The sequence below is a fragment of the Nesoenas mayeri genome (assembly GCF_963082525.1).
Source record: "Nesoenas mayeri genome assembly, chromosome: 22".
Classification (NCBI taxonomy): domain Eukaryota; kingdom Metazoa; phylum Chordata; class Aves; order Columbiformes; family Columbidae; genus Nesoenas; species Nesoenas mayeri.
This window is the reverse complement of record NC_137572.1, coordinates 6,464,151-6,491,030: the sequence shown is the minus strand read 5'-3', so window position 1 is coordinate 6,491,030 and position 26,880 is coordinate 6,464,151. Positions and strand designations below refer to the sequence as shown.

At 45.7% G+C, this 26,880-nt stretch overlaps 1 protein-coding gene across 2 annotated transcripts in view; it reads right to left on the bottom strand.

Moving 5' to 3' along the window:
• The window catches only part of NCAM1 (neural cell adhesion molecule 1), a gene marked incomplete at both ends in the record, with an annotated part of 76,791 nt that extends 50,599 nt beyond the window's left edge, over positions 1-26,192 (bottom strand). For both annotated transcript variants that reach the window (XM_080358074.1, XM_080358073.1), the window contains one exon: positions 26,141-26,192. In XM_080358074.1, coding sequence (XP_080214200.1) covers positions 26,141-26,192 — 52 coding nt within the window. The remainder of the gene's footprint in view (positions 1-26,140) is intronic.
• Between the last annotated feature and the right edge of the window lie 688 nt (positions 26,193-26,880).

Sequence of the window (26,880 nt, the reverse complement as noted above, 5' to 3'; positions counted from 1 at the left end):
CAGAGACTTGGCATAAAGCTGTGACAGAAGTGGCCGTGCCAGTTGTGCATATCAAGAAAAAACTCCCATGGACAGAAAAACATGTATTCAGATCCCTCATCCTGTGCCCACCAAGCTCATGAAATAATCCTTTGTCACTGCCCATGAAAACTAGGACTCAGGCCAATTTCCTGGATTACACCTAGAAACATTACATATAGATTTATTTTTCCCTCCTAAATCCATAAGATTTTAAGGTCAGAAAGGACCACAATGCTTATCTCCTCCTTCGAAGGATCCAAGGAGGAAGAACAGCAGAATCTGTTGGAATGGTTTCTCAGTTTCTCAGCCACATTATTAATTGTTTAGTCTGGATCTAGTGTACAAAGGCCCAGTAATTGGTTCCTAGGCTGCAATCAGTGATTACCTGTGGACTTCTGAGCCAAGGGGGGGATGGAGCAAGGAAAACACACAAAACAAACAAACAAACCACATACAAAACCAACACCACCCCCCCAACCCACACCGCAAATCGAAAGCTGCACAATCCCTTGGTTATTAGAATGAGCAAACGCTTCATCTGAGAGGGGAATGCTTAATATTGGGTTCACAAATGGCTGCTTCTCCTTTCCAGCACTGCCCCTTTTTCGTGTGTCAATGGTGCCTCAGCCAACAGTTTCTCAAGCGCATCCCTAATTCCTTCAGGCACTGAGACACCCGAGTATCATGTCACAAATCACTCTGACAATAGCAGCCTTGCTCCCCTTTCATTTTGCGCACAGGAGCCGCCTGCTCACAGATCACACCATTCGGATACTGCATGACAAACAGAAACCGCCCTTATTGCAGTGAACTTAAACATAACTTCCCTGTGCCATCCGTAATGCACACACCGCAGCTGCAGTGGCTCACTGTCGGTATTACGAAGGGATATCATCCATGATTATACAATCACGCTTCCAAGTCCTTTCAGCCAATCTCACCTACACATTTCCAGCCAGCACAAGGCCTGGGCTCCTCCTACTGAAAGGACACTGGGACACTTCTCTGCTCCCAAAGTGACCTGTTTTAGCAGTTACCATTCTGCTCGTTACGCTTCATCTAATGAAACCTTGGATTCTAGACCACAAGTTCACTGTGATGAAATGAGCAGGAGCCTAAACAGCAATGAGACAATGTCACCAATATTCCATTTGAGGAAAGGTGAACGGCTACAATTCCCTTCTGCACTCCGCAATGAGGAAACATGAAGAGTCTCTTCAACTTCCAGGCTGTTTCCAACCATTCCACTCCTTATTCTCTTTTCACTTCTCAGCCCATCCCAACCCTGCCCTCTTCTGCTCCAAGAGAAATTACACTCTCCAAAAGCACCACCTGTTATTTTTATCATATGTTCACATAATACTTAGTATACCAAGATCCTAATCTTCACATAGCATCCATTTCTAAGCAAAAAATCAAAGCACGGGTGCTTTCAAGTCTGTTACCATCCTGTCTCCTGGGAGTCCAACTATAAACACATTCCATCCACTACAAACGCACACTGAGGTATTATCTCTGCAGTCAAGGACAAGCATGCTTGCCACTGTAATTCAGCCAGGGATTTGGCTCAGTGAGACAACAAAGGTTAACAGCCATGGAAGGGCAGGGAAGGATCTTACATCCCCATTTTCCACTGTCTCAGGATGCCTTCACGTGGAAGGAAGAACCGTGACTGCCACATGAAAGCAAGGCGAACAAGAGTTTCGAGTTATTCCTAAATAATTGTCATTATTTTATGCCTTAAATTATACTGCTTGGTGAAAAATGTTGCATTAAGGCTTCCACCCGATCCGCTTGGGTACATCTTATGACCGGGCATTTCAAGAAGTTCAGTAGCAGACAACGAATCTATTCCTTTCATCTGTAGGAACAGGACGGGACCTGTGCTGGGGCCACCGCACCAAGCAGCGCTCAGCATAGAGAGAACCATTCCCGCGGGGTTTCCCGGGACTGCAGCCACGCAACGTGCAGCTCATTTTTCAGACAGCATTCAGGGCCTAAATAATGATCCATATTCCCAGTAAAAACAAGAAAGGGAGAAGAAAGATTGCAGCATCTCGCATCCCTCCTTAGACGCTCATTTCTCATCGTGAAGATGCAGAAAGGGAGGGAGGGGAAACTGGCGGCAGCCAACTGCTGGGCCTCGCCTCCCAATCTGTGCTACACAACTGCTCCTGCCTGCCACTTTGGCATTTTTTTCCCCTACGTGTTTTATTAGAAACAGATGGGGCCCCCGGCTACTATATTATCAAGTCCCCCCACACAGCTGCACAGCCCTGAAATTGCAGAAATAGCAATCTCCTGAATAAATTTTGCCTGCCACTAACAACTGCTTTCTTTGCTGTAATGAAGACCATAGCGGGTCTGGAAAGCTTTCTTCCACTCTCAAGAGCATGGATGGGTTTATTTTGAGCCACAATGTATTTCTGGATTCCACAATGAAATGCTATGTGCAGGTGCCAGATGACCCTCCCCTCCCCAGAAGTCACGGGCAGAAGCAGCCAGTACAGTCTGCAAGAAGCATGAGGACAATGCGGACCAGAGAAGTAAAGTGATAAATACCAAGTTCAAGTTGTGGACAAGCCGCCTTCCGAATATGAGGTAGGTTTCAGTCTGATCAAAATCTAAAGGCTTAATATTAGGTGAAGAAATCTGTCCTCCCTAGTTCTGTCCGTCAGCGTCTCTTCCCCATCCTACACAATAAAACCAGGAAACTGATGACAGTTCTTTATTCAAATAAATTTGGCCAATGCGCTTTCATGAGTGCACAAGCAACTATCTAAGAGTTATGGTTCATGTTTAGTAGTTCACTCATGTCAGTAGCTACAAGACGCTTGTCAGAAAGGAACCTCAAAGGAAGAGCTTAGCACGTCTATGCAAAACCGCCTGTTCAACCTCAATAAGGCTTCAGCAAACCTTTTTAGCCAAGAGCTCTTTGCTGCTCTGGGCACTAACAAGCCACTAGGAACCAACCCTACGAACACCCGATTCTCCCCGCAGATCTGCAGATTGCAATCTTGCAGCTGCACAAAGCCTCCATTTCAACATACAGCCTGTGTTCTTAGAGCTATTTATGATTACTGATTCAGCATCAGGATTGCAAGCCTCTGTACAGATGAGGCACTGAAAGCCATCCTAAAGGATGAACGATCTGAAATACTAACAGACGCAGTTGGCGTCTGTGACGTGACGGAGCAGCCCCGGGCGCAGGCAGGAGCAGAAGCCGACGTTCAAACAACGGCCATGGTGCTCTATGCACTCATCTGAGATCTCTAGAGGCACCCGCTAGCTCCGGTTTCCACACAGACATCTCCAGCACACTCAAGTGAGAACTGGAAGGAGGAGCCAGATAATACCTGATCTACATTGGCCTGTGAGCTTTGTCTGGCAGCTCGGCCAGCTGGTGTCTAGGTGGACGTGCTTAGCCAGGGGCACAGCAAGGCTCCAACAAACAGCAGGACCGTCCAGTGCCAGCAGGATCCCCATTTCCCTGATAAGAGAACAAATTGTGATCCTAAGAACAAACCATCTTGGTGTGTAGCAGGTTTTCCAAATACTAACCTAAACCCTCAGAGCCTGCTCACGCTGTCTCCCCCGCCTCAATGCTATTTCAGATACAAAACAAAGCTTTGCTGGAGCCCCTGGAAATGACCCGCACCACACAGCAGAAATCAGTAAAACGTAGCTGACAATGCAATTACGGCCTGAAAGTTAACAGACTGTGAAAACCATACACACACCACAGATGCCGGGCTGCCGTTTCCACTGCACATCTCTCCCTCAGATCCAGAAGGGCTGTGAGGCCCCAGATTCAACCCGGTTACTCAAGTCCAGCCTTTTTTTGAAATACCCACAGAATCACTTATCTTCTTTATTTTCCCTTTTCTCATGCGTCATCTATGCTCTTCCATCTCTAAGGAGGAAACCTGTTAACTATCTAATGCTCAAAACAATTCCACCAGACAACCTCAGAGAAGCAAACCAGAGCGCGTGGACAACGAGTGAAGGGAATTCTCGCAAAGAATCAAACACGACTTGAGAGCTCACAACGGGAAATATGTCTGAAAATAATGAAACAGAACCTCGATAGAATCTCCTTAAGGATAACGCTAACTAGCCTTTTCATATTTAACAACAAACTATTGATTCACCTCTGTGCATGACAGAAGGCTCAATGAAACTGCCGCCCCAGAAATGACTAACCTAACAAAGGCAATAAAAGAGCCCATGCTCCACGCTAGCATGTATTAAGCCAGAGACTCAGGTAACTGAATGATTTGCCCTAACGAAGAAAAGCATGAAAAAGAGGTCTCATTGCGATGTTAATGAATGCAGCATCATTAACACTAAATTACTGGCTGCAAAGTTAAGCACAGAATGTAAGCAGACTTTGAACCAAGCCAAGCAAGCTAATGGTTGCATCAAACAACGAGGTCAACCATTCTACTGCCCCAATTATTGAACTGGGAATTCTTGTTGTTATAGGACGGCATTAAAAGGAATTTACTGTCGCTTTTATGTTTTACATTCGCTCTTGGAGTGCTACAGTTATTCAAACTATTTGGCATGCTGAGTTTACAGCCACAAAGGATGTTTTGTTTCTGGTAAAGTGAAGGACAAGACAGACAAGGACAGATAAAAATAAGAGGGGAAAAAAAGAGCAGATGACAAAGCAGTGCAACCGTAACGCCCAACTGACGGAGCATCACACCGAAAATTTGAGAGGAAAAGCTATTAAAACAATGGCAAGCACCACAGACCACTAAGCAGAGGAATTACGTTGCCAAGGGTAATTCCATGACTTTTCAGTACATTTATACTGTATGCCAAGCATAATAAATAGGAACAAGCCAGGAAGACATTTTCAGGCAGACCCTCTGCTGTCTCTGTGCTGCGCTGCCACACCGTATTTCACAACGATATTCTCCAAAAGAACCTGCGTCTTCACCTTTTACTTTGAAGCGAATCCAGCTTAAGGCTGTCCACAATTTCAGAAAAATAACGTAATGCTCAAGGTTGGGAGCTGGATCCAATGTAAACCTGGTGGTGATTAAAGAACTGGCTGTCGCCAGGCAATGTCTGCACCAGGTCCCAAGAGGCTGGGAGGGGGCAGAGCCAGGACACCTGAGCCCAGGTGACCACGGAGATACTCCACACATGTCCTACTCAGTACATCTCCTGGGGGAAGGAGGAGGAGGGGGATGTTCACAGTTACACTGGTCTCCCCCCTCACTGCCATGTGTGATGGAGCCCTGCTTTCATGAAGATGGCTGAAGGGCAGTAGTGAATGAATCCCACGTTCTGCTCTGCTTGTGTGTACAGCTTTTACTTTATCTTTTAAACCCTCTTCATGGCAACCCACAAGTTTTGTCACTTCTCCTCTTCCAGTTCTCTCCCCCGTCCCAGCGCTGGGGGAGCAAGCGGCCGCGCGGTTAAACCGTGACCAGGAATGTCACAGCGCACCAGTTCATGGCGGCCACCGCGTGTCTCCTGGGGGGGTCATGAACAAGACGCTGGTTCAGTCCAACTTGTGCTTCCGTCTTGAAACGTTTCCAAGAGGGAAACCTCAGAGGGACAGGGAAGGCTGTGCAGCTCTATCTGCCCCACTCTCCTTAAAATAAGGCGTAATACCATGTTTCATGAGAAGAAGATTCCTGGGCTTTCCACAGCAACCACCTGTTAGAAGAAATATGGTGACAGGAGGAGGAGGTGGCGGCGGAGGATGTGATAAAAGTGGAAGAAGCCCCATACTGTGCAATACACTACAAGTTCCTGCCAAATCCCCCTATAAAAAGATTTTCCTGCAAGAAGTCCAACAGCATCCAGTATGTGTTTCAGTCAGTCTTGCAGAATAAGCCCCATCTTGTGCTGCGCTCAGTACTTTCGGGTATCATGTGCATTGCCAGGTTTCTCCTGTGGTTAACCCAACAGTTTCCTCATGAAAAAATAAAGGCTTGTGGGGTTTTGCATGTTCAGAATAACAGGAAAAAATAGCAGAGGCCCCTTGATTTAAACAGTATTCTCTATGAAACTGCACCCTAACCAATATCTGTTGCAGAACATTTAAAAATCTCTAGCTGCAAAGTAAAACCCCGAACGTGCTCTGTTGAAATCCATCACTAAATGCCACAAGAATACATACAAAATTAGAGCAAAGACAGCAAGTGCACGTCAAAAATGCTACAGGGGAAAGGATGGAAACAAGTGATGGGGAACTGAGTGGCACATCCCCTTATCTCGGTAGGTAAATGTCTACTAAGCAGCTCTGTGCTCTTGAGTATCTTTCCCATGGTAACAGAAATGGTTTGGGCAGCCGAGCTGGGACATGCTGCCTGCATTTTGGGAAGAGAAATCATTATTTCCTAAGAATGCTGAGCAGCAAGTTGTGACAGTCATTTCAGAGCCTGCCCATGGGTCTACCAACTCCTTTAATTCCACCCACCGGCCATCGCCGTGAGCTGCGGGACACCCGCCCATCGCTCACGTACACACGGTACGTTAGCATAACTAAAGCACCCCGAGGAGGCACTAGTTGTAAATGAGAGCACCCGGGTCACTGCAGTAAATCATGGCCCTTAATTTCATGTGAAAGAAGGGAATGTTGGGCTACCGTAAGACCCTCAAAGGGTCCTTTGTTAGGATGGGGGCCTGTGCATAAATATGTTTCAGAAGCCCAGAGAAAGGAGGTTTAGAAAGGAAAATGGATTTTTTTGGCCTTACTTTATCACCTTTCAGAGAACCAGTAAAGAAGCTGAAAATCAAGCAGAGATAGAACTGACAACCTATAAGCAAACACGAGTAACCTTTTCCCCCCACACTATTTCACCAACAAAGAACGCCTCCAAAGAGCCCTGGTTCACCTCTGGAGTCACTGGAACATAAAAGCAGCAGAATAAAATCACAAACCAGAAGTAATTCTATCTTTATTAATACTGCCGATTACACAATTGCCAGTGATGTGGATCAATACAGCTAAAAACCCCTGCCCCACTATTCCATCAGATAGATCTCATAATCAGTCAAAGCCAATGAGTGCACACTGCAGTGCCGTCATATCTTTGGTTGCCAAATATTGCCACTGCCCATCTCAGAATGGGTTGGTATAGCACTACAGATGTTGTCTTGCATACAAACTGTTACTCTCAGTAAGACTACGTTAGAAATGCCCACGTGAACATGTCCGGTGAGTCGGGGAACGCTACCGAAGATCATCAGGCAGCGCTGCTGCACAAAGTGACTTATGTCTTGACACTTGAACATGAGCTTCCCATCAATGGAGAGCCTCCCGAAAGGTCACACGCGGCCACAGGCTAAGCCAAGCGCCACAGCTGGAACCTCCCCAAGATTAGTGCTGTATCCTCCATGGAACCACAACCACGGAAACAGTCATGACAAAAGCTTTCAGATCAGAACGGTCAAAGAGCCAGCGGCATTATAGTGGAGCTGAAGGAAATGATTTAAAACCCCATAGCGAAATGCCACATCAGAAATTAGTGATTAACCATTAAAATAAATGGTGTACATTCACAGCCAATTAATGCAAGCAGCTGAGAGGGGAAAACAAGCTCCTGCACAATGACTGTGCTGCATGCAGGACTCCTATGTGCTTTATTTCTATCAAGAACTCTGACAACGACAGGAACACGTGCTGTCTCCACTGCACGATTCCAAGGTGGATTTCACAATTGACAGCATTTTTCCTCTCTTTTTTTTTTTCCTAAAAATGAGTATTTGTATGGGAACGAGAACATTTCTAATAAGAAATAAATTATCCCATTCTCTGACGCAGCATGCTGGCATCTATAATTAAAGACCACCAAAATGGATGCAGCAGTTTTCTAAATCTGAATCCCACACTAATTATACCCTTCCGAGATGATTCTGCATTGTTACACGTTATAATTGGAACAGTTACGAGCACATGATGTGACTGGTCATTAAATCACGCGAGAAAGAAGTAGCTCAACTTGTACTCTATAGGCACATCCTCTTTGCATCTTCCCAAAGGAGAAGAGGGCATGCTCAGATGGTAGCCAGCAGTCAAACATTTTATCATAAGCTTGGATTGTTTGTTAGTAGATAGGTCAGACTGCAGGTGTATATACAATAAGGGTATTCTCAGCTATCCTTCAGCCGTTCCATAGCGCAGCGCTTTCCCAGCCTTGAGCTGTTTGCCTCCAGGAAACATTGAGCCCTTCAGCTACAGTACCTGCCTGCTCCTTTGGGAATGAATTTCACCACCAAGCCTTCAGACTCACACCATAAAGTCCAACACCTGTTTGTTCCATTACAAGAGCAGCATCTGCAGACGATGAGTAGCATCCTTCTGAATTTTCACCATTTCTCTGCTTGCCCAAAGATCACAAACAACATGGTGACGCAGAGGCAAAAGTGCATCTAAGTTTTTCATAAGCAGCTCAGATGTACACAGGCCCTTTTCTCGAACTTCCCCACTGCAATTCCTTTTGTCTTCAACAAAAAGAGCAGCAATATCTATTAGTGCATGAAGTATTAAAACGTGGTTGTTATCTCTGCAGAATCAAGGAGCTCATTTTGCTCCAATGAAGAGTGCAGCCCTAAAAGACCATCACCAGTCAGGGAAAACCCCCCAGGGCTGGACACACAGGCAGGAAAGAAAACAACCAAAAAAGCCCCCAAATGAACAAACAAGAATAGACATACAGGAGGGAATGGGCTTTTAGAACTCCACAGGGAATGGATTACACATGACTTAGCCTAATCTACTTTACCTTCAACAGGTCCCATATAAACAAGGCTAGCACGCATGCTAAATAAAAGCCCCGTGAAATGTCAAGGAAAAGTAATATTCAGTTACAGAAACTCATCTTCTAAATGGAATAATTTCACAAGTGGAAAATTTCACAAAGCCAGAGAGAGTTTGAACTGGAAGTTGGGAAATGACTTTATCTAGTGAAGGTGAGCAGAGGTGGCAATTTCCATACAGGCAAGTATTCGGATATGCACTGAATCTGTAAGACTCGCGTTGCTTCGTCACACGTAACAGCGACTTGGGAAGACAAACACCATCACTCCAACCTTGAGAATTACTTTTGCTACAGGTATTATACAACCTGTACTTCCTAAAGACTGAGACAGAAATAATAACAGGTCTCAGTGACAACGTCAAGGTGGAGAACTCCCTTCAATATCTGAACTAATGATACTATATTCATTACAAAAGAAAGATAATAACCCTTTGCGCGATGCTAAAATTAAGTAAGAGCAAAAGAAAAGTCAACTGGAAACTCAAGCAGCATGGTAAGATGCTTTAAATACAACACAAACCCTAGGAGAATTCCTTACAGACACGCAGGGCACTATCTATAGCAATTAAATCAGAAAACCCAACACTGGAATGATTCCACTGAGACCTTTCAGAGATCACAGTTATTTTGTTTCTATACCCATCACTTTAAAAAGAGGATTTACATGTTTCTCTTGCAGACTTCGCCCATCAGAGGAAGGGTACTGGACTCCCCACTCCGCACCCAAGTAACTCCATCCAGGACTGTGCTGTCCCCGCTCACTCCCTTGAGCCCACGTGCAACAGCCAGAGAAAACAGTGCTTGCAGTAACACCGCCTGCACGGCTGCGATAACAGCGCAGGAACGTGCCTTTCAGCAAGAGAAAAATGGATCGAATCAGCTGTTCCTCCAATTATAAGAGTCTGAGTCTCTGCACTGTCACAAGGGACCTCTGCAATCCTCTTTGAACCAACTGTAAAACACTGCGATGGTCCTTCCCAGCCCACTGGGATACTGGATGGGGCACCCCCACTCCAGAGGGCTCATCTCCCCCCTTGTCTTCGCTACAGCAAAGCCATCGACTTTTGTCCGTTATTTTAGTAGAACTGTGTTTTCCCAACCCCTTCAACTATACCATTTGATCTGATTTTCAATAAAGATGTATTGAGGACTAGCTTTCTCACTCACAGAAATACCTAGTATCATTACACAGAATCACAGAATCTGTTCCCTCGTCCAAATAATTGATGAATATATTGAATAATACCGTCCCCAGCACTGCCCCTGCGGCACTGCACTGGATCCAGGCCTCAACTGGACTCTGCCCATTGACCACGACTCTCTGGCTTCTTCCCTCCAGCCAGTTCGCAGTCACCTCACTCCCCGCTCATCCAGCCGCACTCCCTCAGTTCACTGTGAGGATGCTGTGGGGACTGTGTCAATGCCTCACTCAAGTCAAGGTGGATCACGTCCACCGCTCTGCCATCATCCATCCATCTTGTTATGTCCTCATCAAAGTCAATGAGGTTGGTCAAGCACAAGTTCCCCTTGGTGAGGCCATGCTGACTGCCCCTAATGACCCTCTTATCCCTGATATGCCTTGAGATGGCACCAAGGAGAAGTTGTTCCATCAGTTTCCCAGGGATGGAGGTGAGGCTGACCGGTCTATAGTCACCAGTCTATAGCTACCAGTCTATAGTCACCAGTGTTAAGAAAAATTACAGTACTGACAAAATCTTACCCACAGCTGAGAATTCACATGTTTTTAAGCCGTTCACATCAGATATAAAAGATCTTGTGTGTGTAGTTTTGACAAGTCTTAAAATAAGGAAATTTAGTCAAGAGTTTTCTACAGGAGACAATCATTTAAATAATTAAAAAAAAAAGAAATCAAGCAGCTGCTGCCAAGTCGAGTCTTGGCTGTAAGTGTCTCTGGAAGTGCTCTGTGGGCAGACAGCTGAATGGATAGCGACACAACTTGTGCTGCTGGCGTCTCGTTACTTCCGTCTTTCTGTTCTTTGGCTGCGTATGACAGCTTCACTCGCACAAGAAATGTCAATTCTGTAAAAGGGCATCTGTACTGAACAGTGTTTTAATGTTCATTTTATATCATCTGTGCACATTGAAGAAAATACGTCTTTCAGTAAAGCTTCCGCAATTGCTCGTTAGACGAGACAAAAGCCTTTAGGTTCCATAGTGGGGGTGTTATTTCCCGGACCGCTGCGCATTTCCAGAGGACCCATCTATTCCACTGAAATTCAATACCGCCCCTACTGGAAAATCCTGCTTTTATCATCCAAGACAGAGCGCTGGAGCCAGCTGCTGCCATACGGGGCACGCGGATGGGACGGATCGATAAAACCGAGTTCCTGCTCAGGAAACCTCAGGACTAAATAACACTGCACTAAGGTACTTCTGATGTTCTGCGTAGCTCGTAGCTGTTAAAGGATTGCTCTTATGAGCACATCAGTAAGGTACACAGGCATCTCCTACAGAAACTACAGGGGAATAACAGGTCTTAACAGCTTTTTTGTCTTTCCTTTATTAAACAGCTATTAAAATTCCAGACTATATGGCTTCCATACTGAGACCACCCAGCGAGGGGTTGCAAGCATTTTCTTTTTTTTTAAAAACAATTACACATTGCTCATTCTTTTCCTTTGAGTAAAGCTTTCATGATACATACCACCTCTTGCTCATTAATAATGCTCCGTTTGTTAAGATTCAGCATATTACTACCAGCCAGCTCCGCCTTCCCCAGACTGCGGTAGAAGCTGTCGCTGTTAGATTGGTTTAACTCTTTTACCCACGTCATTTCAATAGCTCCCTGAGATCCTGGCAAACACTATAATCCTTAAGGCCAGTCAAGTGAAAACCAAAGTAATCAGGAACAACACAAAATACATAGAAATATTACAAAGTTTTCTGATACTGTGCAGAATTATTGTTTTCTTTAAACAAATGGATTAGCCAATGGATTTGGAGGCAATTAGAAACACTCTACAAAAGACACTCAGCACAGCTAATAACATCTTCCATGGAGCAGAACATCCAGGCTTAATTGATACGACAATCACAGACACACTTACTTCCCATGGATCTGGACACGTGCTGACACAATACTGCAGCATTATTCCTCTCGGGGCTGGGGACATACGTCTGAAACTGGAATTTGAGGAGCCCAAATAGTCACCACATTAAGAGCGGGTCTGGATTTATAACCAGAGTGGAACGTTTTGCCAGACTTTAGAGAAAGACTTCCTAAAAAGACTCATCATGAGTTTCAGAATCACCTTTCCAGCTGCCACCCTCGCCAGCAGGCAGAGCCGCTCACTGCTGCGCATTCGGTGTAAACTAAAACCAGGATCTGTAGGAACAGCAAAAACAAGACACCCAGGTACCCATAAAGGGAGGATTGCAGGAGCAGGCGACTTCAGGGCCAGAATTTGCCTGCAATCTCAACTTAGCTGCGTGTATAGAGGCCTTTTCAGCAATCCTGAGTTCAGGTGCTAGTCACAATAGCGTGATACTGATCTGGACTAAGACTTCACATCCAAGGAAAAAGTTGCTTAAGTTCTGACTTAAACAGCAAGTCTTAAACTTCTGGGAAGCCTTAACCAGAAATACCTTCCAACTCAAATATTCTATTCTATTCAGTAATTCAGAGGCTGTTCGCACTCTCAACGGCCACCAGAGTAAGGGTGCAAAGCGGGGTGTGAATGTCACTGCTTCTCATCCACAGGTATGGGTGCAGATCACGCTCACAGGCCCGTGACAAGCTCAGCCTCTCCTGTATTCAAACTGCAAACAATGACAAACAACTCTGATTTTGTTCGACATACCATTGTTTTATAGAACAGCACATGTGGAATGCAATCAAGCACTGAGCAAGGCCTGAGCGCAGCACCATGCAGCTGAGATCCATCGGCTCCTGCTCAAGACTCACACACCATTCCAATTTGGACTAAGAACAAGGACAGATGCCAACGCAGAACAGAGAAAACCATGAACTTTAACCATGGAAGCATAAATCAATTTAACATCCAGCATTAACATCTGGGGGCATATTCTTCTAGCACACATCTACTTAGGCTATCATAAAATGATTTGGTGCATAAGGGTCAGAGAATCTCAGTTGTAGGTTGAACACAACACAGCAGCCCAGTTACAAAGTCCCAGACACAACGCTTCCCCCTTCTTATAAACACGTAATTAACCGATAGATCCATTATTCCTGTTTTCTTGCTGTTTTTAAGGGGCCTAACTCTGAGTGCAAGAAATAACAACCTTCTGCACAGAGAAACCCCCTTCCCGTGCACAAATCAGGAGTAAATTACCCAGTTCTCCCCACATATTCTGCCTGTCCATAAAATACCACAGGAAAACACGCACATTCTCCGAAATACCAGAGAGAAATCACTAACATTTTCTGAAGCACAAGCACTGCCGCTGGGATGACAAGTTTTCCTGAAACCTGTACTAGAAGCTTTTCCCCTCTCGAGTCTCTCTGAATTAAGCTGGATTTTTCCCCCTTCAAGAACAGTTCTTCCCTTTATTCTCATTTATTTGTTAGCATGAAAAATCTGCTGCTTTCAAAATGCATCTCTGCTAAAATCCTGACACAGGATTGAAGTTCAGATGACAGATTGCTAAGCAATTTCCTGCCAAAGACTTATAGCGAGTGTTCTCCCTGTGTCTTCTGCAATACCATGAACCTAATGCTAAGCAAGAAAAGAGGCAGGAAAAGCAGTTGCAGTCACAACAGTGACCCCAGTGTCCCTGCCCGAGACGTCGCAGCCCACGATGCAGCTGTTGGTACCGGGCAGGCACCCACAGCAACACAACCTCCCGCCTCAATTTGCTTAATTGGAAATGACATCACGATTTGTAACACCATTTTCTAATTCTGCAGCAGTAATCTATAACTAATTAGACAAGGCTCATATAGGACCGGCTTAGCCTTCAACCAGAAATAACTGCATCGTCATCTTTCCCCTTTTGTACTTTTTCTGTGCAAAAGAGAAAGAAATACAGGAAAGAAGAAAAAAGCAGAGCAAGTCAGAGCTTGGGAGGTTAAAATTAACACTCAAATGATAAAAATATCCTATAAAGAAGAATGACAGAGTACAAGTGGTTGATAGCAAAGCCTTCCATTACAATGGAAATGCACTGTAGCTCCTCTTTCCTCAAGAGACAGTTATCCCCGGTGGAGAGTTCCCTGCGACCGCCTGTGTCACATTAAAAAACTGCTAATTGCACTATGAGAATGATGCAGAACTCACAGAACTCATTGTACTTCTAGGCCATTCTCTTTTGCTCACACCTGACCAGCCTATCGAACACATTCAGGTTGGATTGTCGCTATCCATCTCAACAGGACTCAGCACCATGTGAGTTTGCTTGCAATAATAAAGAAGGACTTAACTGTTCTGTTTTTCTAAGCATGCAAAAAAGGACATATGCAAAGCCTGCTTCCAGAATGCTATCCCTTGCAAATTTATAAGCATAGTATTTTCCATCTGTTTTCAAAGAATGTCAGATCATAAATTACTATTCCACCTTCTGTTCTTGGAAAACAGACCTTGTACTCCTCTTCACGTCCTGTCCCACGCTCCCCATGACTCTACCCACCTCTGCCATCAGACCCGACCGATTATCCCACCAAAACAAATCAGACCTAGATTGGCTTCAGTAAATTTCCCCTTTTTTGGCTGATTTACGACTGGATTTGCGATACGTGTTGTGGGATTTTTACACCGTTTACCTACATGCCATTTCAATTCATAGGAAAATCCTTGTGTCGCTAGAACTGAAGGATCAGAAGCCTGACGGTGTAAATCATTCAACACCTACAACACTGAGAAATGGCTGGAGGTTTACTATCAGATTTTATACCTCCCTGAGACTCCAGGTCCTCCTGAAAAACTTCATCCCTTCGAATAAAGGCCAGAGAGAAGATATTGTCAGTGGCAAAATGGGGAGCCTGTTTCCTTTGAACAGATTTTTCCTTTGATAAAGAACAGAAGGTACTGCTTGGTAGAACAAAGCCTTACTCAAAATTTATCCTCATATAGCATCCTAATAATCCCCCCTACGTCCTCAAAACCAAGACTTGGGCATCTACGAAGGCGAAGGCAGTATCTGATGGCACAGCCAATGCAGAAGAGAAGACAAGAGAGATGAGGTTATGCACGCTGAGCTCTGCTCATTTCTACCCTGCCACAGCTCCAACCAACACAACGCCTACAGCTTTTACAAAGCTTGCCGTCCCTGCCATACCAACCGTAAGGGAAATTTCTTCCCAGACACCCAAAACAGTCAGTTATTAACTGACTCGAAGACTAATCCAACTGTCTTTCTCAGAACAATATTTTCAAGGCTGGCAAGGGAACATACCAGTCCAGCTCCTCTGATTAGGTTGTTGTTTTGTACGGTGCACGTAAAGCTTGGCTCAGCGTGACACAGGGATCATCCCTGAGAACTCAGTGTATCAACTTCACAAAAATAAACTGTCACTGCCATTTCTGTCCTCAGCACTGGAATAAAATATGCTCGTGTCATACCCATGCCCTTCAGCACTATCACACTGAAATCCCTTTGATGCTACCCAAAGCCACTACTTGTACAATCATAATCCACCAGAAATGCTCCTTCGTTCTCCTTGTCAGACCCAGCTTCTCAATGCTGACACGTTTTGGGACAGCACCATGGCAAAGCCAGCTGTCCATCGTGCACTGCCTGCAATGATCCAGCGCAGCTTTCTTGTCTTGGCAGAGGATGTTTAAGCAAAGCAGATATAAACCCAAACACCAGCCAAGTATTTCTTCTGATACGCCTTGACAGTTCTAAATATTGAAAAAATACACTTATGATTTGCCTGTCCCACCCACAATATCAGTCCATTACTCCACTTCAGAAGCACAGGGTCATGAAGGATATATATGTGTACGCAAGATAAACAGCTAAGTACCACTGATCTTCGTTGTCTTATATACGCTCCCTGTTCCCAAACACAAACTGCATTTAGTGTTTTTTCCAGAGAAAGCAACTTGATCAACAGAACAATAAATTAGTGCCACCTAGTGGAGTTCAAGATGTTAACCTGGCCGGAGCTCCCGCACCACACCTGGCTGCTATTCATGACCCTGCAAACATCTACATTAATGAAAGCAGAAACAACTGGACAAGTCTTGCCTGCAGCGCACACCGCTGACCAAACACATCGGTACAACACGCACTTAAGCCTTCCTCAACTTCTAAAGTCTGCAGAAGCAACAAATAAAGACCAATACTCTTCAACATCAGCGGAAACTCCTGTTTAGAGCTACTGAACATGCAGCCAACAGCCCTGCGGTTACAACAAATACCGGCCAAAAACACAACAGAAATATTTGGTCTAATGGAAACAATATTGCATTGATTTACAACTATTTTTCCAGCAGTTTTGAAAATAAGAATGCATAGGGAGATTTAACATCGCAATATCATTGCACCTTATTAAAGAAAATGATGTACTATGACTGTGTGACTGTGTTTCTCTGTTCCAGGCCCCCTGCAAGGGCGTCAAGATCATTTACCTGCTATACAGAAGGAAAAAGTATTATCATTAATCCACCCATCTGCGAGTTCGGTCAAGCAACATTCACATGAGCTTCTCTCCTTCTGTTAAGATCGGATTTGTTGCTACAGCGCCCAGCAGACTGCACGTTAACTTTGTTAACACTCACGTCCAGCATTGCTCTGAACCATGCACAAAGCAGTATTGTTCTCCCGCGTTCAGAACGCACGCTGCCCACAGCACCCTGTGAGATAACAAGACCGGATCTCACCTATAGAAATGGACGGCAAGTACAACGGCATTAGCCTTGCAACCAAAGCGCTGACATTTACCATGCCGCCATTTGGCTCAAATGCGCAACACTTCTAAAGTTTACATCAAATATGTAAATGCAGACACTTTAAAATGCTTCCGGGCCTGATGCAATGACAGGCAGAGATATTTTTAGTTCTAATCCATTTAAAGCGCTAAATTCCAAGGGAATCAGCTGCATTGCTTTCACTCGCCACTTCAGCTGAAGTCTTCTGGACCCTGCTCACTGCAGCCCTCCAGAAAAAGGAGATAAGATAAAACCATCCACCTGATAAGAAAATAGCTTTATCCTTTATGTTTTAATACTTGCAGGTACTGCTGTATGTCCCAATAAACAGTACATGACAACTGCATTTGCACACACAAGATATTGCTTAAATATATAAATAACGCAGTGCCTCAACACATGAAATAAGTCAGCGTGGGGTTTGCTACTTTTATCTCAAGTCTTGTTGGTATGTACTGATTTAGGTTCATGAGAAACACACTGGAAATACACAAAAGCTTCCGAATATGGCACCGATCATCTCCAGACCCCACGCAGTGACTCTGGCTGCTGCAACGCCGCAAGAAACCGCAATCTTAAGTTGCATCTCTGAAATAAAAATCACCAACGGCTTGGTATACATTTGGTTTGATTTCATTTAAATCCTGATCCATTCTCGTAAAACAAGTATTCTCCAAATACAGTGTTTCTTTTAACCAGAATAAGCTTTGAAATCAGAATACACTAGGACTTCCATCAGTAGATAATTGGCATATTCAGTCATTTCTTTGGGGATCTGCATTTTCAAAAGGTGGACAGAACTGAAACAGAGACGGGTTATCAGAAACCTAAGTGTACATGTTAGAAAGAAAGCGGCTGCTTTCATTTCTTGCTATTATGAGAACAGTACAGCACTTAGATTTTTGTCATTTACAAGCTGTTATTTTACCAAAATGATGCAAGCATGAAACGAACAAGCTTGTGTCTAACAAGTTTATTTCTACTATTGTTGGTAAGCAAACAATTCATTGTTATTGTGCCTGGTAGAAACAGTCCCTGAACACCAACCAACTATCTTGGGCCCCTTTACCTTCAAGCTGCCCTGCCCATGGGATTTCCCCAGAAATTGCCTGAAAAGGCCAAAGTTTGCCTTGCTGAAATCCATTGGTCTTTACCCAAGTGACCACTCTGAACCTTCCACAGCAATCACGCTGACAAGGTGCCCGTTTGATAGGATCCCTCAGTGTGGTATCTCAGAGCAGGTGACGACTCCGACTGATGCGGTAACAGCTCTGCATGCAGGCTTAGTGCAGGTTTTACCTCCTCATGCCCAATGCCATGCAAAAGCAAACTGGACAAGCGCATGAGCATAAAAAACCCACACTTTGCTAGGAATAAAAGCATCCTATGAACAGAAATATTCATTTCCAAGTATCTAGACAAAATAACTGTGATTCCATTAAACAGAAAGATTTCGCAGTATACCCCTAATCTAGAGCCAACGTTCACACTGGCTTGAAGCGGAAAATTAGTCTTTTTCCAGATCCAAACACAAGCGCACACTGCAGCACTCCATTCTCTGCGTTATTTTTGTCCGTAAAGCCCAAACTACTCAAAATTCGCTTGTACAAATGAAGTGTTTTATGAAATAATCATTTTAGAGAGAAACTGAGAAAAATGATAGAGCTGACTGGCCAAAGCGCATTCACAAAAAAACCCCAATGTCAGAGCTAGGAAGTGAATCCATATGAAACTGAATCTCTATTCTATATGCTCTTCCTCTTACAAGCCAACGAGATTTCTTAAGCAAAACCCAGCTTAAAGACAGAGGATGGAACAATTCCGCAGCCAGTCAGCTGTAGATACAACAGCCGTACAATAATAAACAAGCGGTCGCTACAGAACTGAGAGATAAACAATGTTCATTCTTTTTCTTGTAGATGGACCCAGCTGTGAAGAGACAAAAGCTACAACAGAACCAACCCCAGTGAGCTGACAACAGCTCGAGAAGCTTCACCGGTCTGAACCGAGGTACATACCCAGCTACAGCCCATCATGGCACAAGGGACACAGGAACCACCGCTCGGAGTCTGAGTGATGACAGTAGGGGGAAAAGCTAAACAGGATTCACACCTCTTCACAGTATTCATTAAGATTTTCATTTCTTAGTATCTGTTACTTCTTCGACTAAGATCCACAATAAATACACGCACAAATTGTATTTTCTTAAGAGTATTCTACTATGCCTTTATTTTTTCCTGTCGAATACCAGCCACTAGGGAGAATAGAATAAAAGCTAAATGCCTTCAAGTGGCATCCTACAGATCATTAAGAAATTAAACTCCAAAAGGATTTAGGGACTATAGAGTGATTCTGCACGTCTGCTGACAACCCCTAAAAGCACGTTATACTTGTAAAGGATTATCTTTTGAAAACACTGGAACTGAAATACAGTTACAGTACTTCATTCTTCTGAATTCTGCAGGCTTATAATTTAATATGTTACTTGGACAAGCAGCTGTTGATTATATTTTTCCGAAATGGTATACACAAATGTCTGATGACTGTTTCTCTCTGTATTAACATATTCAAAAACACAATTTGAAGTTCTTGAAAAATTATAATTAGCCAATACTGTGAGCATGCATTCTGCATGCCAGATCCTGCGCTGCACAAAGTGAGCGTTTACAGCACGTTGCTAAGTGTTATTTATACTCACAGCTAGAGAGGAAGTTTTAGAAAGGGTTATTTATAGGGCTCTGAAAGTATACACAGGAGGACACCATATCAGTGCATTGTGTTATCATAACAATGCCACAGCTTGCACAACAATTCAATGACTAAATATTAAGGCACCTATCATTAAAATGCATCACAGATGGAAATTAACAACCAGTGACAGGACAAGGGGTAATGGGTTCAAACTGGAACACAGGAGGTTCAGCTTAAATTTGAGAAGAAATTTCTCATAACCACCGCAAACAGACTCAATTTGCAGGCCAACACTCTTACTCATTATGCCACAGCTCCTTTCAAAATCACATTCCCAGTATATTGTACTTTAAATATATACACATACCCCTTTTATCTGTACATCTTCTCATTTAGAATACCAAGCAAAATAGCTTGAGAGCTACCATTCATTGAAACAGTTCCATCATTCCCTGAAGTTCACGTTTCAATATCTCAGAACAAAACGTTCCGAGGTTTTGTTGAGACTGTCGGGCACCTTCCATGATTACACAGGGATGTCTGATGTCCAAGTCCCAGCAAAGCTCACCTTCCCTGCATCTGCAGCCAGGACAGACAGGGCACAGACACAGGCAGCAAGACACATTAACACATCACCCCACATTGTTCCAGTAACAGCTGGAGTAACGTCAAACCACGTTACCAGAGCAACGATGGACGCCTAAACAAAAGCGTCGTCATTCCAAAACTTCCCCATCCTGAAAATTTCCCCAATCTTTACATCTTCCATATGTTTTTCAAAGGTATCCAGGCCCAGAGTTTTGGCCACCGTACTCACAAAAGGCAAACACCCAACTTTTCACCGATATTTTATTTTAAATGCTAATTGCCCGATAACGCGGAGTATTTGTACATCTAATGGAGGGTATCCTGCGGATTACATCACACAAGGGCGAGTCGCTCCCCTCCTCACCCCACCCCGGGCGCTCGGACTGCTCACGAGCCAGGGCTGCTCCACATGAAACGCAGTGACCGAATGGGGCCGTTCTTCCACAAAACACTGCGCTAATTCTCCCGCATTCAGCCCTTCCACTTGAATGGAATAAAAACCCTTTTGAGAACAACAATTCCCGCTTCCCCCGCCCGCCCCCCTTTTTTCTCGGGCACACTATGGGACTCCTCAGTGCACGCACAATGCAAATAAGGCAAACTTCCTTTGAAAGGGTGATTAATATGCAAAGCAGCCTGCTTTTTAGTGCATGTGAAGAACCACCAACAAGTATTTCCAAATTCTGAGGTTTCTTCAATTATTTCCAGTGTTTATTTTCAACATGAGATTATGCAATAATACCACACATCAAGACCAATTTGCCAATACTGGGTAAACAATAGCAAATTGGCTCTTCATCTTTTGTATCATATTTAAATGCAGCCTTGAATATGCTAGCTATGAAGGCAAAAAAACAACCTGAATTTTCAACTCCTTGACGTGTATCAATCTGCACGTTGAAAAGACTGCATTTAAACCCATAGCACCTCACTGCCCTTTTTTTTTAGATAAATATTTAGAGGACTTTTTTAATACAAAACAAGATAGTTTACAGTATTACAAACTAATTTCAGTAGCAATTAACTAACTTCTGTATGAATATATTGCAGTTCCAGTAACGCTTAAAGTACTTATTTATATAGTTGCTTTTGGGGTAAGAGAGAGAATGCACGAGACATCCAGAAAGGCCCATTCAGATCTGAAGACACTGATTTTCTATTTCCATTGTATACAATTTTCAGCACTACTTCTCATCATTTATCACCTGGTCAACTGCACTTTCTGTGTACAACTCAGCCACGATTCTCCTACGGAAAGGACCTTTTGAGTGCCGATATATTACCATGCTCTGTCCCAAATGAGCTCAAAATGTAGACTGAATATGTTAACCGACCCATTTCTTACTCCAGCCCTTGATTTCATACACTTTCCAACCTTTTCACGCAGGTTTAAACACTCCTCGCCAGGTCTTTGGAAAGGCCTTTGGAGTTAACAAATGTGGTAAATTATTAAGCATCAACAAGTAAGCAAATAATTAACATTCTTGTTTGTCTTAAAGATTTCAACCTTGACACATATCGCTAATATAAGCAAAAATTAAAAAGTAAATTAAATACTTAAGTAAGTGTCTATTATAAGTACTTTATAGCAGTAGCTGTACTGAAATTACAGAGTCGAGGTTGGAAGGGACCTCCTGAGATCATCCAGTCCAACAGGGGGAAGCAGCTCCAAGAGGTTACCCAGAGGTCTGCTCAGATGGGGTTCCAAGAGCTCCATGGATAGGGGCTCCACAATGTCTCTGGGCACCCTACTCCAGGATTCCGCCACCCCCTTCACAACACAAATAAAGGGGTTTGATCTGTGTTCTTACGTTTGGACGGGACTTCCCATATTCCACTTTGTGCCCGTTGTCTCTTGTCCTTGGAAGGTCTAGAAGCCACAAGTATGACTCACTGCATGGATAGCAATTCTATGCCTTCCCATCATCGTCTTAGATAGAGCGAAAGCTATCGCACTTCCACTGTGAGCAAAATAATTATTTTAATCTGAATTTTATCCTCGATTTTTATCTACTCTACTTTCTTTAGGCATCTGTATCACAAACTAAAAGCCAGAGGAAAACCTCATTGCGGTACTCAGCAGCGACTGCCTCAACACTTAGAAGTGCAACGTGTCCCAAGGAACCGAAAACCCGCCCCTTGGCTCCCGCAGTAACTTCAAAAGGCAACGTTCCTAATGAGCAGCTGCATTTCAACACCATGAACTGAAAGGGCATAATGGCACTGCCCGCCAAACCCACCTCATTTACATCCCTTTGCATCAGCAAGGGCTTTAAACCATGGTAATGTGTTTTCCTAAACAAAAGAAACCAGAGACAGCATAGATCTGACCTTCAAATTTGCTTCTGTAATTTCTGTCTCAAAGTCTATCTGCCTGGTGGCTCTTTTCTCCCCTCCAAGACTTGAGTGTTGTGATGAAAACCAACACATCAGCCCTGGAAAACATGCGCAGAGGACACGTTGGGCAAAGCGGGGACGCCTGGGGGCTGCAGGGCTCTTACAGACACCCCTCAGCCAGGCTGCTCCCAGACATCCGCCCTGTCACAGACGGATATTGTAGAAAGATATTAATACGGTTTTGCTTGTGAATGTTTTCAAACATCCATATTTACAATTTAGTCGGTTTATGTATTTTATCTCACATTTCAGATCTTCCTCAGGGTATGGAAATGGGAAAACACAAGTGACACCAGCTTTCCATTGCACCTGAAGAACATCGGCATGGCCCCTACTTGCATTTTCTGCCCGTTCTCTTTATAAAAGCTGCGATACGCACTCGCAAAGACAACAGCTGCTTATACAGGCGTTTAGAGAAGTTCACAATATCTCACTATTTGCAAGTTGGGAGTTAGAATTGTTACTGACAGATCAAACCATGCTGAAGGATACAACACCAGTGCTTCCAAAGCCACACTGGAAAACTGATGGAAAACCAGAACTGTGCATTCTCCATATAAACAGTATCACCAGGTGTGTTTAATAATGAGTAAAAATGCAGGATGGCCTTTTAAAGGAGAAGATAAATGTGCTTTTGTCTCTCACTAAAGCTCTTCTCCCGTTCCTTGAAGACTGATGGCAGCAGATGCAGCGCTCCCTCCTCCATCAATTGGTTCTGCTTTCCTGCCAGCCCGACGAGGCAAATCCATGGCATTACCCCCCTTTCCCGCCGCCCAAAAGCAAGCAAAACACCCAAAAGCCCATGTCATCCTCTATCAACAAGAAACAATCACTTATACCCAATGGCAAAAAGACTCTATCCTTAAAATAAGTTTCTGGAGATGAGCCAAGGAAAGTGAAGGCACTTTCAGTCTGGAGAGCAGCCACAATCTTCAACACTTAAAAACGGGGTATTCATTAAATTGCCATTACACCAAATGTAAAAAACCCACACCACACACATGAAACACCCCCAGAAAACCTCAGAAGTCAGGACTCTTCAAGTTCGCATGTCAGGAGGATAAAGCTTATACAAAATACTCTGTTATTTAAGAAACCATAGCTCTCAGGATGGAAATGGAAGATGAGCCATCTGCTGTGTCTATAAATCAGCTTCTAAATTAAAACATTCTCGTATAATTTAACAGTAGATTAAATAAATTATCACTACCACAGGCCATGGAATATAGGATTATTCTAGAAGATGTAAAGGCGCTCTTTTGTTCTGAACCTTCCATGTAACTATTGCTTAGATGTCTCTTCAGGGATTCTTCACTAATAAGGATCTATCTCGTGTCTCCTCTTACACCTAAGGCGCTGTAAAGCTGTACTCAGGGTTTCTTTATTAGCATCATTGTAGCTGCTCCCCTTCTTTCACTGACATCTCCTTCAACATCACAGCTTCCAAAACCACAAGCAATAGCCTCCCTCTCCCCCCACATCAGAGTGTGGTGAGGTCAGCTGGGAAAACAGGTACAAGCAGACCAAAGCATCCTTTAGCATGGAAAGCTCAACTATGTGCTTGGTGCTGCTTTCACCATAAACAGCGCTGCTGCTTTGTTCTAGCTTTTTAATATTTTATTTAGGTTTTTTGTTCTCCATTTTATGCTGATTTAACAGTCCGGTTCCAGCTGTGCAGCTCCCTAGGCACTCTATGAATTCATAATTGTTATTATTGGATAAACACGCGTTTGAGTGGGGCAACAGATGATACGCAGATAATTCTTCTTTGCTTACTCCCATCTATTTCCCCTGAAAAAAACGCTTTATTCTCCCCTCCCACGGCCGAGAAAGCCCGTGTGAAGGTGTCAGAGAGGCGACAGAACAGAACCGCAGATAGGAGTCTGGCATCTTAGAACGGCTGAGATTAAGAATGTATGCAGAGATAGCGATTAGAGGGCGTGGCCGAGCCAGATGCAGAGCTGTGCTGAAAACGGAACGGCAAGTCCCCCTTTTTGGTACATACACACCCTCTAATAAGCAGTAATGCATTTTTCTCAGATTATAATAAAGAGAAGCTATATAGTAGTGCATATGACGCAGGAGAGCTGTGTGGTGTTAAGAACGGGTGTTGTGCTGATGTTAAACAGGTGTCTTGGTTGGGCATCAGACTCTGGCACACTGGTGGCAATGGTCCGCCATGATGGGAGCCGGAGCAGAGCCACGACATAACAGCAATTGGTACTATGTTAGCAGACTCAGCTACAGCAGAATTAATTGCTTAAGGAGATAAGGAATCACCTGTATGGGAGTGAGGAGTTATGGTAGTTAAGGACAGAACCGAAGCGAAGGGTGAAAAGAAACTGTGCAGCAAGGTTTGTAACAGCAGTGATGTGAATGAATAGTGCCCTGGGGTACGTTGCAAGGACACAGGAGCTACCCCAAGAGAGCGGGGGTCTGGACAGAGCGTGAGCTTCACTTGCATTACAAGAGCAGTGACTGGGAAGTAGCTATGAAATGATGAGCTGAGACGGGAATGCAAGAAGGCAACGGCAGTTTGGAGGAAAAGATAACAGGGACAATCAGGCTTGGTGCTTTAGGCCAAAATGCTTGCAAAGGGGCGGGAAGTGAGCTGGAGGACAGGGAGGAAACAGCCGTAGTCAAGAGCGGGTGCAGAAGGCCCTGGGGAACGCTTCGCAGCGCGCGTGGGTAAGGACAGCGCCAAGGCTCCGGGGTGACGAGCTGGCTCAAGGATGATGGCGCTGGGGCCGTCGGGGCGGCCCACGCTGGCGGAGGGGGCGGTGTCGGCACAGGTGTGGCCCGAACCGGCCCGCACCCGGGCGGTGCTGCCCCGGGCAGGTGAGGCGGCGGGGCCGTTATGGCCGTTGGTGACCCCGAGCGCTAACGGCCGCGCTCGCTCGGGGCCGCCCCCTCCCCCCCCGCCTGCCACTCCCTTAACGGCAGCGGCGCGCGGCCCGCGCCCCCCGCCCCCGCCCTCCCGCAGCGCCCGTCTCCGCTCCATCACCAGCCGCCCCGCTCCCCTCCGCTTTTTGGGTGCTGGTGGGTTTTTGTGGTTGTTTTTTGGTTGCCGGTGCGGGTTTTTTTGGTTTTTTTTCCCCTGGTTTTCTTGCCCACAGCTGCTCTAACCCCCGCCTCCAATTGCAATCGCATCTCTCCCCTCCCCGCGCTGCAATTTCTGCCCGGCACATGCACCGCTTGCAAGAATGAGGGCGGACGGGCGGCGGCGGCCAAGGGGAGGGTGTGGACGTCGCTGCGTAGCGCAGTAGCATCCTCAATATTCACAATGAAATGGACGCGACAACGAAAACCCACCGCCTCCTCGCACCGCGACACCATTAACACAGCGCACGTAGCATCCTCTCCGCTCCGCTCGCCTCCCCTTTGCCCATCTCCATTGTCTGGCATTCACAGCACACCGAAACGCCAGCCCGTGGGCTCCCGCGGGGGGAGCCGCTCCTCCTGCCGCACCCGCGGAACGGCAGCACCGGAGCGCACACCGAGCCGCTCGCTCACACCCTTCCCACCTACCCGCCCCTCCGCTTTCTCCTGTCAAATTCGCACAGCTCGAGCCATCTTTCCCCGCCGGCTTCCACGACAGCGAACAATGTGCACGAATCAGCGACCCCGTCACGCACACCGGGCGCGGCTCGGGGGGGGGGGGGACCCCACCATGGGTTATTTCCCCCACAAGCCCAGCGGCAGCGCAGGGGCGGCGGGGTCTGCCCGACCCCATTGTTCGCTCCACCAGGTCCCGGCGTTACCTCGCCCCAGCCCCGGGCAGCGCCCCGGCCCCGCACGTACCTGCGGCTCCAAGCAAAAACAACGTCCAGGGCAGCACGGTGGCTAGCAGCATCGCAGCCAGCTAGGGAAGGGAAAGCCGCTTGTGAAATAGCCTATTCCTGCAGCCTGAAAGAAACGCAGCTCGCTTCGGTTATTTTTTCCGCTTTGTGCCCCCGTCTCCCTTGGCCGCTGCTCCCGCCGCCGGCCGCTCCGGCTCCGCGCTCCCCGCACCGCCTTCTGCCGGCTGCGCCCCGGCCGCGTCCCGGCACCGCCGCCTTGACTGACAGGCGGCCTCAGCACCGCGGCCCGGATCCCTGCGCCGCCGCTCTCGCGCGGCAGACGACACCACCGCCGTGTTCTTCCACCCGCGCCCGCCTCAAATAGTGCAGCGCACCCGCGCAGAGGGCGCTGCGGGGCGCGGAGCCGGCTCGGCAGCCCCCCGGCGCTGAGGCCGCGGCGGAGCCGCCCGGGGCTCGGCGGCGCTCCCACTCGGGGCAGGGCGGCGGCGGCTTCAGGGCTATATTGCCAAAATTAACGAATCCACCGGCGTGCGGGAATTTGGGAAGGGATTTCCGCGCCGGTCTGGCCGGCGCCTAGCCGAAAGCATATCTGCGGGGAGGCAGGTGCGAGGTGAAGAGAGCAAGGGGAACATCATTTTATCAATCCCCTGCTCTTGGGGTGATCTTTTGTTCCATTTTTGCATGAGGGGGCAGAACTTGCTCAGAAATCACCGGAGTCCCAGGGGCAGGAGTTTTTACAGG